Here is a 19,354-nt window from a genome sequence, read left to right as displayed (position 1 = left end):
AGCTGTCAGTTGAGATGGTTGCTCCCTGTATAAAGTGGTTCTGTAGTTATACATGTGCTTGGAATTTTAATCTTAACAGATGTTTTAGCACTTCCTACTTTGAGTTTCAAAGTGTAGGGGATATAATGTGTGCCATTCTAAAGGGTGCTATTTTGGCTTTTGTATCTTTTATGATAACATGTTGTGAATGAAATGGTGTTTTAAGTAGAGCTCCTGGGGAAGGTTTTGCCAATGATAATTTTGACATCCCATGTGCTTTATTGTAATAAGGAAGCAGAATAAATAAACTAAACTAGGTGGTCAGGATCCTGTTAGGATAAAAGCAACTATAATTTATTTTATAATGATGAAAAGCAAACACAAATCCTGCACAAATAGTTTTAATCAATGTTTAAAGATTAGTCTCCCAGGCTGTTACTTGTTTGACAGACAGTGTTGGGTAGGGGTAGAAATTAAGTGGGAAAACAAATAATTACTGTAAATGTAATAGAAATTACTGGGCAAGAAGAATAAAAAATTGTTCCAAACATTTTATCAGACCAATTTGGCTTATAATCGGCATGGGTCATTTCTCCCAGCTCTGGATTATTTCACAAATAAAATTATTTTAGACTCAAACTGCAGGAGTTATTAAGTATGCTAAAATACAATATTGGTACATGTTAGGTTAGCTTTTTTTTTCTTTTTTTTTTTAAGATTTTTGAATAGAAGTTCATTGCATCAAAAACCATCAAATCTAAGAGAAGTCTTCTGATCCAGCAGTCCCCAATATATGGCATGGATGCTGCCATTTTAATTCTTCCTATCCCACTCTGTGACCAACATTGTTATTACTAATTGACCATAGTTCACTTTTCCACAGAGCCTAGATTTAGCCTCAGCAACTTTCTCAAATTAGAGGTACAGACAGTCTCTTGTAATTAATGATTCAGAATTGTTTGAAACCATTCATAATTGATTCTAACTTTCCTGGCAGAAGAAAACTACTATTTTCCCTAATCATCTAGCTATTTAGTGACTGAGGTAGAATTAAAGCAGAGATTACATAACTCTCAGTTTAGTATTTTTTCCATTACCCTATACAGACTAAAAAGAATTTTTAGATTTTAGGAGGAAAAGTGCTTTAGTTTTCTGATAAATTTTAGCTTTGTCTTGCATTTCTAATAATGTCATACCATGCATTCCATCTAGGAACCTCCAGTAATGGAAGATGACCTATAGTATGTGATAATCTTATTTTTCATGGTTTGATCTACAATTTAATTATAGTTATATTCTTTAAAAGATAAGATTTTTTTTTTAGCAAGAAGATAGTGTAATATTCTATTTCTCCTTTGAAACTAACATAAAATAATGACACTATTGGTAACTGCCACAATCATTATTTAGGCTAATTATCCCAAGAAAAGGATTTCTACATTGTATTCATTTTTTTGTTTGTTTTGGTCATTTAAAATAAATATTTACTCTTAAGGAAATTTGATAATTTTAATTTAAAAAGTTAACAATTTCTCATAAACTTTTAAAAAATTAAACATTTGCTTAAGACATTACAAATAAATTCCTCATACTTGCCATTTTGAAATCAGATTTAGGTAACTCTTTTTCCCATTTTATGCTCAACATTGTTTTCATTTTATAAACAGTGAAATGTTCATCTTCTCAAGTTATTACTTTTTGAGGAGAAAAAAGTACAACATACAGATTCATTAACTTGTAATGGCTCATTTTAATTTCTCATTGAATCAGTCTTTGAGACAACTCGTGTAGCTCGATTTTTTTCCTCCATCTCCTTTAGTAATAGAAGGAGCATTTTATTTGAGAAAATATGAATGAAAATAGTGTTGGTTAGTGAACATGCTCAGAGAAGAGAGTTTAAAGTCATAGTTTAGAAGTAGTGGCATTATGCTCATAAACTTCAATTTTTTTTTTGTTTCTTTTCTCATATTTTTTTCTGTGAAACTAGGAATAACAAGAGACATGTATAAAATTTTCTCTAGCAATGTCGTTACAAAGAGACATAAATACATTTCATATATTCTTAATCACTAAGTATTTCCAAATAAACTTTGAGTTTCTTTAACAGCCCTTAATTTTATGGGAGGAAGAAGGAGCAAGTTTTGCTCTTCATAAACACTTTAGTGAAGAAATACCTCTTATGTGTCAACAGAGAAATTGGACTAAACCTGTGAATTATCTCATTTTTAGAAAACATATATTGAGAGCTTATTAGATGAAGGTCAAACTATTAAACTCAGACCTTATCTTTAGGGGCTTCTTGTCTAATTGGGATACACCTCAATTTATTGGAGATAATTAGATAGAAATTAAACGATTTTTAATTTTAGACACACAAAAATCATTTTCACCTTTGTAAATGGAAGAAACAATGTTAATCTACCAGAAGAATAAATGTTGAGAATCAGTTATATAATTATAGGGTGCTTTGTGAAGGTAATCTTAGAAATCATAATAAAGGTTCGCCTTTATTTGTCTATATTTATATCACTTTTATTGAAGGAAATTGCCTCGATTATTTTGCTAATAAAATAAACATTTTATTTTTTTTATTTTTAGAAAACAGAAATTGATAAAATAGACTTAAATTTGATAGATTCTTTAGAAGAATCATTATCAGGATTATAGTTACTAGAATTGCTTTGAATATATTTAAGCAGCTTAGATTAAGATTCTATTACATGTACAATACACCTGAAGTTATCTTAAAAGTGATGGTGTACTATGTAGAATCCCACAATTCTATAAAATAGTTCTATGTTGAGATTAAAATGTGACCAAATATGCTTATATAGACATGAGCACACACCTGACATGAATTGCCTTGATGGTTCTCTAGACAGAAATTCCAGTTCCTACACCACTCCCACTCATCCACCCACATCTATTGGACAAGTGCCTGATTAAACAGTTGGGCTTTGTTTTGAGGGCTATGCTCTCAAAACAGGCAGCCTCCACCTTTATTGAGCAAAACACTGGGTGAAAGTAGGCAGTATTGTGTTATCATGCTTCTGGGCATGATAATGAGTGAAAAGCTACTATTCATTATTGTTGTTGGAAATACCTTTGTCTTTATGAATGAATATGTGAAAATTGGAGGATAATAGAGTTTTAGGAATCTAGAAAATCTATAGGTAGGGAAGTAGTTCTCAGTCAAATATAAAAGTAAAAAAAAAAAAAAAGCAGAAGTGTGAAATGCCATGTAATTTTATAAATGCATGTAGCTAAGATTTTAGAAAAATGTTTGATTAGCCAAGAGACACCAGTTGATCATAAAATTTCCCCATCCACTAGGGGATATGGGAGAAAAACAGAATTTGCAACATCTTTCCCAAGTGCCCCTAATGAAACAAGTTACTATTTCAACAGTTACTAAGTTTGATTTGGGGCAGGACATTAAGTCTTGGCTATTGTTTACGTAAATACTATACACTTTCTCACTGTGAAGTCAAAGGGATTTAGAGATCTGTGGTGATAGGGTGGCAGAAGACTATGACATGAGAAGTGAGTTTTGTTTATGGTTGAATAATGACATTGCTATTCACTCTATGTTTGTGACAAAAGCACTGGGAGGAAGGCAAGAGCAGCAATTTGAAGGTCCTATACTTGGAAGATTTGATGCTCTAATATTGAATATTGAGAATATCTTCAAAGGCTTTTGCTCTCCATTCATTTTCATAATATTTCTTTACTGTTGTAATAATTAGGAAGTCACCACATATTTAACCTCATGGAATAAGAATATTGGCATTTGTTCTTAAAATGATCCATTAGTTATTGATGTAATCATTACCATTCTAATATTTGCTTCTCTTAGCTGTGTCAATGCATGGTCCTATGGACAGCACATTAAATTCAAGTTAAAGAACCCTATTCTTCTTTCCTAAATGATTTATTTAATCTTTAGGTAGCTCAGGATTCTCCACAAAAAAAGGAATCATGGTTGTTACATACTTTCTTATATTGCTATATGATTTCTTTTCTTTTTTTTTTAATGGCATGAGATAATACCTATGATATATAAGAACTCTATGGAATAAAGCTCAGTGCAGTATATGTTGACTTGTTTTCTGGCTATTGTAATGACTAGATAAAGATAGGCATAAGGTTTCTTAATACTTCAGCAGAAACCTACAATGGAACTTTATGACTAGATAAAGATAGGTGTAAGGTTTCTTAATACTTCAGCAGAAACCTACAATGGAACTTTATGAAAATTTGACCTCTTGAAAGCAATCCAAATGGAATTATCTTATATTTTGGTTATGATTTGGCTTCTATAAATATGTGTGCTAGAGTAATGGATAACTGGGTAAGAAATGGTACAGCATTGTTTTACAAACATGCTTAAAATTTATTGCTTTCAAATAAAAAGTTAATGCGAAAAGTAACAAATTTGTTACTATTTAAGAGTTCTTACTGCAAAGTGTTAAGATAGCTTTATTTGATGGTGTTTAATTCAATTAAAATTAGTATTATACTTTCTTATTACATTGTCCTTTGAAATCATTGAGATTGCCTAAATAGCATTGTTCTATCTTTACCTGATAAAATGAAGAACTCAGAAGATTAATTTAGATAAAGAATGGAAAATACAAGGATAACAACATGTACTTCATTTTATTACTAGGAATTATATTATAAAGATAGTTATTTGAAGAGAAAAAAGAGATAAAATAGTGAAATATTTTAATATTCTTACTATTGTGAAGCAGTTTTAAAGGCTGTTTTTATATAAAAATATGTGTCTATTTATAAGAGATATGATCATTATTTTTATTAAACTATGTCATATTATATTTTTATATATTATTTAATGTCTTTTGTTTTCTTTTTTCTTTTCTTTTAAATAGCAAATGCCAGTCTCCTTGGAGGAGGAGGTGGTAAGTCCTGAACATCACTTAAAATATATTTTTATTTCTATACCAACCACAAGATGTTAAGTTCTGTGATACTTTAAAGAAAGTTAATTTGGCTATAATTATCAATCACAAAAATGATAATCTTGTCAAAAATAATTTATAATTGAAATATTTTAACTGTCTTCAAAATAGGTGAATACTGTTTTTCTTCTTGTCAAACTTTGTCTTTCTACTTTTGGCATAAGCTGTAACAACTGTAAGCTATACATATAGCAGATGACAGAGTCACTTTCAATACATTTGGAGAGTTATGATTTGGGGTTTTTTTTTTTTTTTGTCATAATGACTTTAAAAAAATTATGACTCTGCAGCCTGAGAGCTTAATATATCAGCTACTTATTGATGTGAAAAACAAAAAAAAAGAAATTGGTATTGACATTTTGCTTTTTCTTTTGGCCTATTTAGAGGAAATAGAGAAAGAGATCAAACTGAGATGGGGAAGAAAGAGATTCCTGCACTGAGAAGCTTTTTTTGATACTAAAATCTTGTAACCATTTATTATTTTTGTTTCTAGATTGAAAGATAAAAGCTTTCCTAGCCCCAGTTTATAAAATATAGTAGGGGAGAAAAAAACATATATAATAGAATAGGGTCCTTTTTATTTAAGACCCAGATTGATGTAAATAGTTTGGTTTTTTCACTTTTTCATTTTATCTTTCTCCTTCTCTTTTTCGCTCTTGCTCTCTCATTTCATGTATATGACTGAATTAAATATAGTTGTCAGAGCTTAAGGCTTTCAAAAATTCCCTGGCCTTCATCAGAAGTTTTCAGTGTAAATTTTATTTGGCAGTTAAAATTTTAACCATTGTTCTTATATAAGAATCAATAGATTTTTAAAAATAGAATCTTGGAAATAGGAATAATAGAAAACAGTTTAAACTAGAAAGTTTTCTTCATATTATCACATATCAATTCATGTTCTATGGCAGAATATTTATTTTTTCTTCTTCCCTAAATTATTTTAGAAAATAAAAGTCTACAGGGTTTCTTTTATAAAATATATATTTTTATTTTTTAATTACAGTTGGTATACAATATTATATTAGTTTCAGGTATACAACATAGGGGTTAGATATTTATATAACTTATGAAGTGATCACTGCAATAAATCTAGTACCCATCTGACACCATACATAGTTATTACAATATTATTGACTATATTCCTTATGCTATACTTTACATCTCTGTGACTATTTTGTAACTACCAATTTGTACTTCTTAATCCCATCCCCTTTTTACCTCCCCCAACCTCCCTCCCATCTGGCAACCGTCAAAATATTCTCTGTATCTATGACTTTGTTTCTGTTTTGTTTGCTTTTTATTTTGTTCTTTAGATTCCACATATAAGTGAAATCATATGGCATTTGTCTTTCTCTCTCTGGTTTACTCCATTTAGTGCAATACTCTTGAGGTCCTTCCATGTTGTTGAAGATGGCAAGATTTCATTTTTTATTTTATGGCTGAGTAATATTTGATATACCACCTCTTCTTTATGTATTCATTCATTCATGGACACCCAGATTTCCTCTATGTCTTGTCTATTATAAATAATGCTGCAATGAACATAAAGGATTTCTCATTGTAGTTTTTTTTGTTGTTGTCGTTATTGCATTTTTGGTAATTATAGGGAAATTTTCCCTTAGAAGTTGGATTCCCAGTAAATTTTTGTCTCTAGATCTCATAATATGTTAAAACATTATTAAAATAAATTTCCATAGTGCTGATTTTCTCGTAAGACATATAGTATTTTAACAAATTTGACTATACTGTTAAATAGGATAAAGGAAAGTTAAAATTGAATCTACATAAACAAATTCGTCAAGTTAAATAAGAGACATTAGGTAGGCAATTTATTGTTCTTGGCTATTTTTAAAAACTGTTTTGACTAATTATATTAGTTAAAATCACTTTAGCTGTCCTTAATAGAAAAACTCAAAATAATAGTGTTTTACAGGAGATAGCAATATACTTCTGACTCATGTAAAAGTAGTCTAGATGTAAACTAGAATGGTTATGTGGTAATTCCATGGTGTCATCAAGCATTCAAGCTTTTATTTTCCTACTCTTCCTTCCTAGTGCATGGAACTCAGGGTCTATGATGGCTACTGGAGCTCTAGCCATCATAAAGTTGGGGGTCAGGAGGCGTAAAAAAGGCAAAAAATCAAAAAGTGGTTCCCAAAAGATGAGTCAGTTTTCTTTAAGTAGTTTTTTCTGATGTCCTACATTATCCTTGAACTCGATCAAATGTTCATTCATGGATACATGTAGTTTTATTCTAGGAAGAAATGTGTTTATCAAAAAAAGTAGTGTTCTGTTTTCTAAGGTAAGCAATGAGTGGTCCCTGCTGTAGTGAGAATGCAGGCTAATTACTGTTCCATAAGTCTTGTCAAGTTGCTTTCTTTCAATATATGTATATATATTGGGTGTTTATAGAATTAACTCTAGTGACTTGGCCTGCATTTCCTAATGGTTTCTCTAACCTGTGTGAGAAGATATATTATGAATTTTTAGCAATTCAAGAATAGGCAAATTCAGTTTTTGTTTCCCTGAAGTATATATTTAACTGTTCCTCCTCTAGCTGGTTGATTTTGCTAAATGCATTATATGCCATAATTTTTAATTTCTGAATTCTAAAATTAGCAACTCAGCATTATCATAAAAATAAATTAAAAGTATTTAAGATGGCTGTAATTTCTTTCATTAAAGTGGGTCATTGACAGGTTTAAATTCATTTATGCAATTCTAGATATACCAAGATTGCTCCGAAGTACATGTCTAATTTTTGGAAATCCATATTTAAAAATTAAATTTAAGGAATATTTTTAGCCTTCTCTGAACTGATTTTTGGCCTTCTGATTCTATGACAAATCTTTTTAATTCTGCCAGTAGTACTTTAAAGTAACACCTAATAATCATCCAATAAGGAGCAATTGAATTGCTGTAATTCTCTTGGCTTTAATCAAGGGTTCTTTTTATTGACATGAATTAATATCCCTTCAAAAGCTCTAAAGGGAATAATTCTCTGATTGACTAAACAATTTGATGCAGAAAATTTGACACCGCATAAAAATAATGATGGTACCTAAAATATTATTTTTTTTAGGTCCTCAAGAGGCTTCCTCCAAATTCTATATAAGTAATACTTGAAATTTAGACAAAATCAGTGTATATAAAATTGTATTGTCCATAAAAATCTTAGCATCTTGTTGTTCTTTTTTGAGTGCTTATAACCAAGAAGAGAGTTCTTTTAAGAGATTTTAAAAATGATCACGATCATCCTCTCAGTTCTGATTTTAAAGTGAATCACTTCCCATTGGTATGAATTTTTAACTTTGGGCCAGAGGTCACTTTTTCTAGGAACTTAATGTCAGACCACAGTTCATTGTAATAAACGTAGGAGATGAGGTCACAGCTACCTGGTCTCTTCAGTTGAAACATTTGGCAAAGTGGATCATCTCTGTTTATATTTTCTAGATTTGTTAAAGGCAGACACATATACTAATTTTTTAAGTAAGTAAATGGCTGGTCTATAGTGACTGGATTCTACCTTTCAGGAAGCCTCTATATTACCTGTTTAATGGTTTAATTTCAAACCTTAGAATTTTTATTAATTTTTTTTAAGCTTTCCTTCACTGCTGCCAGTACTACTCTGTATAGCTGTATAGCACATAGATATATTAAAAAAACAAGTAATTTTTATTTTTTTCATTTAATCTTTTCATTAGTCTTATATTATGCTGTAGTAAAAAATAAACTTAAAAACCTTAGTGGCTTAATAAAACAAGGTTGGTTCTTGCTCACATCATAGTTTGAGTAGGATTGGTGACTCTCCTACTCAGATTGTTGGTAACACAGAGACCCAGACAGACTGCTTTCATATCTTGTAGCTACAGCCTGTGATTTGTGACTGCTAAAGATGTCACAGAACAAGAAGGAAGAGCTGAGGATCGTGTGGGATATATTTACAGACCATTTTGAGAATGCCTTACATCACTTACACTCATGGGTTAGAATTCAGGCAAGTAACCCCTAACATAACTACAAGAAAGTCTGGCAAAAATAGATTCTTCCAGAGTTCTCAGGAGGAGGAAATGGTATGGTAAATACATAGCACTATCTCTACTTCTGTGCTCAAATGAGATCAATGTAATTTATTATTATTATCATCATTATTATTATTCTTATTAATTTTAGTGGTTGTAGAGACTGAGACTTAGGGAGGTTTGGTGACTTCTTTGAGGTTACATAGCTTATAAAGGCAAAGGCTGGATGAAGACAGGGTTCTTGACTCCCACTCTAGCATTCTTTGCCTTTGCTTTGTGATTTTTAACATTTCTTTGCTCATCGGATTTGCTTTTTCTATGCACAGTAGGTAACTTTATTTACACCAGAAAAAATGAATGAGGACAGGAAAACATGCAGCTGAGATATGGATGATGCTTTCCTTGGCTTATTTTCATAAATCTTGAGCTCAATTGATAATTTGAGTGTACATAAAATGGTGCTGTCTTCTGTTACCTCTGGATTTGCTGCCCAGAATCATATACCTTTTTTGTATATTTGAGGTTCCATCTTAGAACACATTTTATTTTACATACATTTTCACTCTTCTATAATAAGAATGTTTTACATGAACAAATTCTTGTGATGTTGTACTTTTAGAATATATAATAATAAAAGAAAACCTTTGCAGTCAGACTTAAATTATGTCAAGAAACAAAATTAAAATGAAAAAAAAAATAATGAAGAACTAATTCTTCAATTCCTTTCAGATCATTACATAGTAGACCAGAATAAATTTTACAGTGTTTTCCTTTAGATAATGTCTTTTCCTTTTCATTGTCACAATAATTAACATGAGACCAGAACCTGCTGATAGAACCAAACAAGACGTAGTTTATGGGATTTGCTTCCTCCTCCAATCTGTCAATGCTTCTGAGTGCTAAAGCCTGAGGCATGCTGTTAGACATTTAAAGTGACAGTTCTTAATAGAGTGGCAATTTAAGGTTGGCTTTTTATACACATAAATTTGTAAGAATGCTGTTTTAATCATATATATATATATGTATATATATGACATATGTTTGTATCAATACTGTAACTCTATGCCTTATCCTTGAAGTAATTCTATAGCAGGTTAATTTTAAAAACGCTAAGTTTAAGCAACTACCACTAAATAAACACTCAGCCTGAGATGGAATACATGAGAAAGCCATTTTTCTAGAATGAGAAAATAGCATATATTATGGTCTTTCCCATCACTGAAGATTTCTTGCTGTCCTTGTGCCCCTTAATGTGGGCTCCAAAACTGTCAAGTTTCAGTGGCCTGGGGTTAGTTACTGCTCCTCTGAACTCTCTCATTTCTTGTTTGGATTGTTCCACTTGCAGAGAGGATTCCTAATGCTTTTCCGTTGTTAATGTCTATGTATATGTTAAGGCTGTTTGTGTAAGGTGCCAAAATGCATGCTTCAAAAGCAGTGCAATCATAAAACTATTTGGTATCATACAATAGATACCATCAGTGTATCTCTATTCATTCATTCAACAAATATTAATTTAGAAACTACTGTTTATCAGTTTTTATTATTGATTTGGCAGTAAACACAGCCCTTTTCCTGTGATCAATCATGGTCCCTGTTTGGCTGAATTATTTGAGCAGTTATGATTTCCTGTATTCTTTCTACGAATTTTCCTTGCATGGATCTTTTGAATTAAAATGATATTCAAAATCAATATAATGGACGTCAGACAAGATTTCTTCTTTAAAAAGCATAACAGATATCCTGAAAAGTACTCTTTTCACAAAAATACTGAGTTGCTACTAAGAATTCCTAACGTGAAAAAGAACATGTTTGAAGGGCTTTTTGAGTATGCTTAAGCGGGAATGCTTTCATAAATTACTTCTTAGACATTCACAAGGAGAGTGGAATGCCTTCTCACGCTCCTTCCACAAACAGAACAGTTTTCTCTTGGCATATATCAATATCTCCATTGCTCAAATCCTCATCATGATTCTGTGTTTTACACTTGTTAAACCTTGAGGTCTGGCTAGGCCTTTGGCATGCTGAGAAGAACCTAGGATGATGGTCAGTAGTGAGGGACCAAGGCCAGTTAAAGCAAGTATTCGCCCCTCAGGAGAGTCAGTCAAGCATGTCTGGCAGTGAGTTAAGCTGCTGGCCTATGCTCAGCAGGTGGAAGGGTCCCAGCTCTGGGCTTGGGGAGCAACAATAGTCTCACAATCCTGAGAGAGAGAAGCAAGGAAAGAAAAACTCAAGAGCCCTGGTCTGTTGGTCAGGCAGGGACCCAGTCTGAGGAGCAGAAAGGGATGTGATGCTAAACCACAGGAAAGAAGGTCTAAATCTTGACAGCCTGCAAGTGGGATTGATTCTGGGCACTGCAGGTGGTTAGGCCTGCTAGAGGAGGTCAGGGGTCCCAGATGTGGGGAAGGAGAAGTAAGGGGTATGCAGGAACCAGGAGCCAGGCCAGGACCAACAATGTTCAGTTACATACTGAAACAACCTACCTTTGTCCTCTCTTCCTTCCATATGCTTCCTGTTGGAGCGAAAGATATGATATTCGGGCCATGTCTCTGTGTGAATTGCCCTGTTGTAATGGCTGTTCCAAGAACATGCCTTGTGTATTCTACCTGTAACTGTGTTCACCATGATTCTTCTATTTTCTAAAGCTAAATTTAAAAGTTATGCATCATATTGACTCCATACCTATTTCCCCTTCTAAGTGGAACTGCCTCATCTAAAAACCCTATCAAAGGGGTTGTGCAGATTAAATGCTTCTTCTCATTCAGGCCATAGGTGATTGAACCTAAAAGGATACATTCCTCAATTAGGGCATAACTTCTTGAGAACAGAGACTTTATTAATCTTTACAGTCCTGGCAGCTTCTACAATATATAGTAGATATTTAATTTTAATTTTGAGTTATTACTGTCTCATCCCAGATTCATAACATGTTTAAATATTTCAGTTTTGGCCAGTTTGCCCTGGAAAGATAATTTTTAAAAATCTTTTTATAATCTCTAAATGAAAAAAAATAAAACTTTTAAAAATGCTTATTGCAGGCAACCTGTGGATCATATATATATTTATGGAGTAATTATATTAAGCACTGTATTACTTTTTATTTCTAAAAAGTTTATATAGCCAGGATTTCATAATTTTCTTTGAAACTATGATTCTGTTCTTTGAATCCTGGGAACAATATTTATTTGTATAGATGGGGAAATGAAATGCAGAAAATTTGCATTCTATGGATTATACGAAAAGAGGGAAAGGATATTGTCTCATTTATGTTTTGTCATATTGCAGATATTTAGCCAGTTATATCTTTCAATAGGAAATATTATTGTCATTATTGATTTTCTTGTTCAAATCTATTGGCAAACTTTGAAGTGCTAATGTACCAGTTAATGAGATTTGACATTCTTTAAGAATAGGATCAAGGTCATGCTTTAGGAAAAGTTTTTAAGTAGATTGCTGTGCTGTTGAACTCTTCTACATTATTGTCCATTGAAAAGCAATGAACAATAAGAATTATGGGCAGTAATCTGTTAATATTTTACTTGATTTAGGTTTTTTATTGAAAACAATGAATTGATTTTGTAATGCACTTCTAATTCATAATATTAAGACAAAAATGGCAGGTTAATTTAGAAATAGAATTGTGGACATTAACATCATAACCTCTATTTTATGTTTCGTTAATACAAATAATCACATTTTAAATTCATAATTTTGTACACTATTAAAGGTAATTGTTTCTCTTCTCTGACTTATACTTCGTTTCGTTAGCTTATGGCTCTGACATAAAACCTTTGTGTGATCATTGTGTTCAGCCTTTAGAAGAAAAGTAAAGTAAAAGCATTTACTCTTAAGTTCTCATGGTTGAAGTTCAATTTATTTTAAAATCTAAATTGTGTTTAAAGTGAAATGATACATCTCATTTTTGTTAAATCTTTGAGTTATGTGAAGAAATATCTATATTTTTATTGTGATAACTATTTTGCCTATCAATTATATAAACCATTGAGACTTCAAAATTTTTGAATAAAATAGTGATATCATTGCAGAACAGATAATATGGGAAGGATTTTTTTTAAATACATGTATTATTGGGAGGAGAGAAATCCAAGTCTGAGGGGAAGATTCTAGATTCTAAAAATATGTTAGACTGAGGAAATCTGAAAATTTTCCTACAATAAACTCATATTATAGATAAAATATAATAAGAATTAGTTTAAGTACATTAGTCAGCTTGCATGAAAGAAATAGGAATCTTTGGGTGCCATAGATAAGGGAGTACTGAAAAAGTGAAGTGAACCAAAACTATAATATAAACTATGTATTGCATGTGCCTTTGTGTTAGTAAAGGTGGTGATGGGGCATTGCAAACCAGGTGCTATGGGGCTAGTTCTCATTTGAGATAAGAGGTAGGACTGCATAAATTAGGAGGTTAAAGCTTAACTTTTCACCTAGTCCAAGATCCTCAAATTGTTACACTCTCAGTGGAAGGGTGGACTTTAAGCCATTCTCAATGGCTCAAAAAACTACAAGAAAGATTCTCCTAAAAATTCAGTATTCCAAGCCTACAACTTCTTTGTGTTTGGTACTTAAATTTGTACTACCTGTGTCTGAGAATCCCACACACAAGACATTAACAACAACAATAAAATGGTCCTAGGAACTACTATCAGAGGCAAATTCCAAATTACCCTAGAAGTAAGTGTCAAACACCCAGGCCACAGGATATTCTCACAAAAGAAAAGCCTTGTCAAAATGATCTCATTATCACAATTTATAAAATACATGAGGAACTTTACAGTGAGAAGCCTAATAAATAAAGATTACTTCAGTCAAGTAATCAAAGTCACAACCAACACTGATGAATCATATTGATAGGATGTACCTTTGATATGATGTAATGAAAATGCCACATTACCACTGTTATTTTCCTCTCAAAAAACCTATAATTCCAATCCAATCATGAATAAAATATCAGACACATTCCAATTTGTAGGAGAGCATCCTACAAATACTTGATTAATATACCTTGAAACTCTCAAGTTCATCAAAAAGTAGGAAAATCTGAGAAACTCTTACAACCAAGAGGAGCCTAAGGAGAAATGTCAACACATTGTACTGTCATATATTGGATGATGTCTTGGAACAGAAGAAAACAGTATGTAAAACTAAAGAAATATGAATAAACTATGGACCTTAGTTACTAATATGCCAACATTGGTTCATTAATTCTAACAAATATACCGTATTCAATTAAGATGTTAATAATAAGGGAAACTAGTTTTGAAGTACATGATAATTCTCTGTACTGTCTTCTCAGTTTTTCCATAAATCTAAAACTCTTCTAAAAGAGAGCCTATTATTTTTTTTTAAATGGAATCAGTCCAAAATGCACACCAAATATGCAAGAGTCACAGTGGACATCGGGATTAAACTCCCAAGAACTTAAAGTAGCTAGATAGCATTCTAAAAGAGAGTAAAAAATACCAATAAATATGTTTAACATTATTGAAGGTATAAAAATGATAAAATACCATAGTCAAAAAAAGAACAGATGTGAAAAAAAATCGAATAAGAAATCCCAGGAGTGAAAAATGTGGAGTTCGAAATTAAAAACTCTATAATAGACTTTATAACATCAAATTTGACATAACTGAAGAGAAAATTTATGACCTGGAAGACAGCACTGTAGAAAATTACCCAGAATGTATTGCAGAGATACAAATAGATGGTATATGTAAAAGGGAGAGATAGAGACAGGCAGATAGAGGGAGAACATCCAACATATATACAGTAGAAATTACAGAAAGTAAGGAATTGAAAGAAAAGCAATATTTGAAGAGATAATAGCTAATAATTTTCACAATTGCCCAAGACATAACTTATGTCATAAAATGCACATATTTCCAGAGAAGAAAAATTAGATTAAGAAGTAAGCACATGTAGTGAAGCTGTAGAAAATAAAATAGAAAGATAAAAATTTATTTGCTGAAAGAACCACTAAACCGTAAACTTAAATAAGAAGGAATTTGAACCAACCTCCCCCCCACCAAATTGGTATATTATCTGTTATGTTATTATTTTTTAATAGTTTTTAGTACAGAAAATTTTAAACATATACAAATGTAGCTAGAATTGTATGATGCATTCAATTTTTTCATCATGCAACTTTAATAGTTTTCAACTCATAGTCAATCTTGTTTCATTTACACCTCTATCCACTCAAATATCTAGATTATTTTGAAGCAAATCCAAGAATCACATCTATAAATATTTTATATGCACCTAAAAGGTATGGAGTGTATTTTCTTAATTTTAACACCATAAAATTATCATTTTTAAACCTGAAAAAATTCCTTGATATTGTCAAATGTCCAGTCAATGTTCATATTATTTCTATTATAGATAATTTTATTCTAGCAATATGTTTGTTGAATTGGGATACAAATAAGATTTATATACTGCTTGATTTGTATGTCTTTTATGCTGCTTTTAATGTATGGATTCTTTCTCCATATCTGATCTTAGTATGTATCTCTAAAAGTTAGTCGTTCTGTGTGTTTATGCTTTCAGCTGGATATACATTTAAGTTCATTTATTTTCATTTAGTTTTTTATTTGGGGGGCTTATATTTTCAAGTGTAGTTTATAACTGTTAAATTTTATTTTATATTTATATTTTTGATTTATAGTTAACTTTGGGGAAAATGTAATCTTTAAGTCATTTTGTCAAGAAATATTTAGATAGGTAAATCATACTCAAAGATAGAAATAAGTGATCACAAAATAATTTAAAAACTAGAACACAATGAGAGCCCTCTTTACAAAAGAAGACATTTCTTGGTAAAAATTCTGGACTTTTATAAGCTTTCCTACTTTTTTTTTTTTTTTGCCAGCTAAATGGTACTTAAATGCTTAGAAGCACATATTCATACCTAAAGACAAATATTTTACAGTTAGAGAGTACTTTACTGTTGTCAGGATATGTCTATATATCTACCTAATTATATAGTAACTGTAGTATAATGCTTGTATGGCTCATCTACTTGTGTTAAAGATAAAATCTTTTCAAAATTATACAAAGACAAATTTATTAAGCTCTTGTTTTAAATATCTATCCCTTATCCTCAAGGAAACTCTGAATGTGACCTGTAAGTGCACAGCAGAAAATAAAGGTCCAAGCAAAATATTGTAAATCAAGCCTCTTGTTGTCTGGGATTATATCCCTTCAATTTATAGGGGAGAATTTTTTTAATTATTATTATATGTGTTCTCACTCTACAGTAATAAAAGGTGGGGCAATTTCTTTGAAAGCCATTTTTATAACATTTTTAACCTTGGCATGTAATATTAAGGATCCTGTTCCATTCTTTGAAGCTGCCTTCATTGATCTCCAAACTAGATATGCCCTGGGGTATAGGAAGGAATGAATCCTGCCAGTTCCGAATGGCAACAAATCCAAGGAGATCCCAGGAGTCCAGTCACAGACATTGCAGATCCTTGGTCTACTCAGAAAATCTTTCGCTTTATATAATCACTTATTGCTGCAGCCCTATTTTTGGCCAAAAGTTATTAATTGATTTTTTAAATATATTTTTTATTTTATGAGTTAGAATAAACTTATTATTTTTTATCCCAGTTTCCTCCTCTGAAAAGATAATTATAATGATACATGGCTACTTTATAGAGATAGAATAACTAATTGCTCATTGTAAAGTGCTTTTCAAATACAAAATGTTAGATAAATAGTTATTACTGTAGTGGTAATTATTATTATCATTATAGTCTAAAACTGAAAGATGAAAGGTGCTGGATAATTGTAAGATTTAGTGATGTTATATCCAAATAAAGAGGAATAACCTGAATTGCTGGATAACAGAAATCCAAATATCTGTATGTGGCAGAGGTTAGTTTCTTTAGTGGGAAGATAATATAGATAATTGTGCTTTAATTAACCTCAAATAATATAAGCCCAAGAATTTTACATATGTAGATAGTAGAGTATTCTAGTAGTTAATTTTGCCCTGTGTAATGATGATTGTAAGGAACTTTTTTTCCAAGCATTTAAATGCTCCAAGTCAGAAATTATTATATTCTATACTGTAATAGAATTTTCTAGCTTTATGCAACATTACCAAGCCAAGAGAAGGTTAGCTAAGCACATATTTTAGGGCAGAATATATGGTGAGGCTATCTCTTAAAACCTGGGAAGAAGAACAAGAAAGAGCAGCATTTCCCTTTTCAGGCACTTATTTGCCACTGGAAAGAAGCAAGGAGTCCCAGAGAACAGAATTGATGGCCCATATAATGTGTATGTCTAACAGGCAGCTAGGCCTGCAAGTGGAATGAGGAAAGGAAGAACCCAGCAGAAGCTTATTGGGCACAAAAGGGGAGGAGGGTGTGGAGTGTGCTGTAACTTGGAGGGCAACAGAGAGAACATCATTTCCTTACAAGGTCCTTGGTCCTGGATCTGAATGGGAGTATTGGAGACTGACGGTCTGGAGCTCAGGGCACAGCAGAAAATAAAGATGTTGGTATTCAGATTCCAGGTGTGAAAAGGTGATGTGTCCAGCTCAGCAAAGGTTGAAGTTGCTTAAGTACCTGAATTTCCAAAACTGTCTTTAGCAGCAGGGCCGAACAGAACTTATGTATCAGGAGTGTCAGTGGACTCAACTGTGAGCAACTGGGAAGAAGAAGCAGGAAGACTGAGAAATGCACAATTGGAATATTCTCTAGAAGATAATGAACAAGAGGTGATGTGTCAGGGGCTTGTAACTAAAACACTTCCTCTGATTCTGCTACAGGATGATTTTTGGCAAACAAACAAAACAATAAAACAACAACAGAAAACCCTAGTTCTCAGAAATAACTACAAGGTGCACAAAGTTCCCCTGCTAAGTGAAATATCTATCCCCCAATAGCTTCAACTTCTACAACTTCCTAGAAGTTGAACACACCCAAGGCTTCCGATTCATGAATAGAGTATATACAATATCTAATGCTACAGGATGAGTTTTGTAGGACATAGATCAGAAAGACATTTATGAAGCTCCAACTTTCATTTTCACTGTAAGTGGAAAAAGCGTAATTCACTCATTTGATTTTGTTAAACTAGGAATAATTCTACATCTTGGTTAGTCCAAAATCCCTGCTCTGTTCATCAGATAAATTTCTACTGATTCTTCAGATCTCTACTTACTAGTCTTCCAGCAGGCCCTCTGCATATGCTAAACACATTAGGATTACTACCCTCCCTGCTGTGTCTCCATCAAAGTTTTTCTTTTCTTAGGTAACCTTTTCTATTCCCTGTTAATTTATAGGTTCTGCAGTGGCACAGACTATGTCTGTCTTGTTCATTTGCTGTATCCTCAGAACCCTGAAGAGAGTCTGACATATAGTAGGCACCTACCAACTAGCTGTTGGAGAGATGAATAAAGGAATGGTAATAATAACTAACCTTTAATGGGGTACTGGCTCTGTGCCAGGTACTGTACTAAGGATGGTACATACATTATCTCCCTTAATTTTATCAGTAGTCCTAGGAGATGTATACTATTTGTTCAGAGAAGTTACGATGACAAAATGTTTGCAAACCCAGTATTTTAACTGAGACTATCTGACTCCACATCCCCATCTTTTAAACACCGAAATGTGAATTCATGAATTTAAATTAACCTGGACTAAATTATGGGAATAAGGATGTAGGCATAGATTTATGCGTCTCTAAGCCCTCTTCTTTCGATTTCTCTGGATAACAAATTTTATTCTTTAAATTTCAATGTCTCATCTCTATATCTAACTCTCATTCTCTGGAAATAGCTCTTAACCTTCAGAGTTATTTCTGGGAATAGAAGAATCCATAATTTCTAGGCTTGTCTGTCCTTCTGTCTGAGAATTATCCCTCAGTTCGAGTGAGCTACAGTATCAATTCTTTAACCCAAGGGTTCTTCCCTATACTGTATTCTGAGCAAATTGTATTTCTCATACTCAGAATTTGTGAGGATTTTGTTATATTTTAAGTAAAAGAAACAAAATACTTTATAGTCGAAATCGTCTTTAACTTCTCAGTTTTATTTCTCTCCCACATGGAGACAACCATTATGATGCATTTGATGTACAACTTTCTATTTATTTGTCATGGTCTATATACATATGTATCTATAAATAATAAGTAGTATTGTTTTGTTTTAAAATTTTGCATAAATACATTATATATTATAGGCATTTTAAAGTTTGCTTTTTTCGCTAAATGTTGTTTAAACATGTATTCATGTGGCTATAGGGATCACTAATTACAAAATTAATTACAAATGATTACTATAAGGATACTTTGGTTGAAAGAATGGCCTTATGTTTAAAATGCACGTCTCTAACATGC

At 32.0% G+C, this 19,354-nt stretch overlaps 1 protein-coding gene across 1 annotated transcript in view; it reads left to right on the top strand.

Annotated features, from left to right (window-relative positions):
* MACROD2 (mono-ADP ribosylhydrolase 2) overlaps nucleotides 1-19,354 on the top strand; it is a 1,804,338-nt gene that overhangs the window by 404,593 nt on the left and 1,380,391 nt on the right. Inside the window, exon 4 of the mRNA XM_039874459.1 lies at nucleotides 4,872-4,901. Coding sequence (XP_039730393.1) covers nucleotides 4,872-4,901 — 30 coding nt within the window. The remainder of the gene's footprint in view (nucleotides 1-4,871; nucleotides 4,902-19,354) is intronic.

Source organism: Pteropus medius, unplaced genomic scaffold (assembly GCF_902729225.1).
Source record: "Pteropus medius unplaced genomic scaffold, Ma_sr-lr_union100, whole genome shotgun sequence".
Taxonomy (NCBI): domain Eukaryota; kingdom Metazoa; phylum Chordata; class Mammalia; order Chiroptera; family Pteropodidae; genus Pteropus; species Pteropus medius.
Note: the sequence above shows the minus strand (reverse complement) of the source record. Positions and strands in the feature narration are given on the sequence as shown.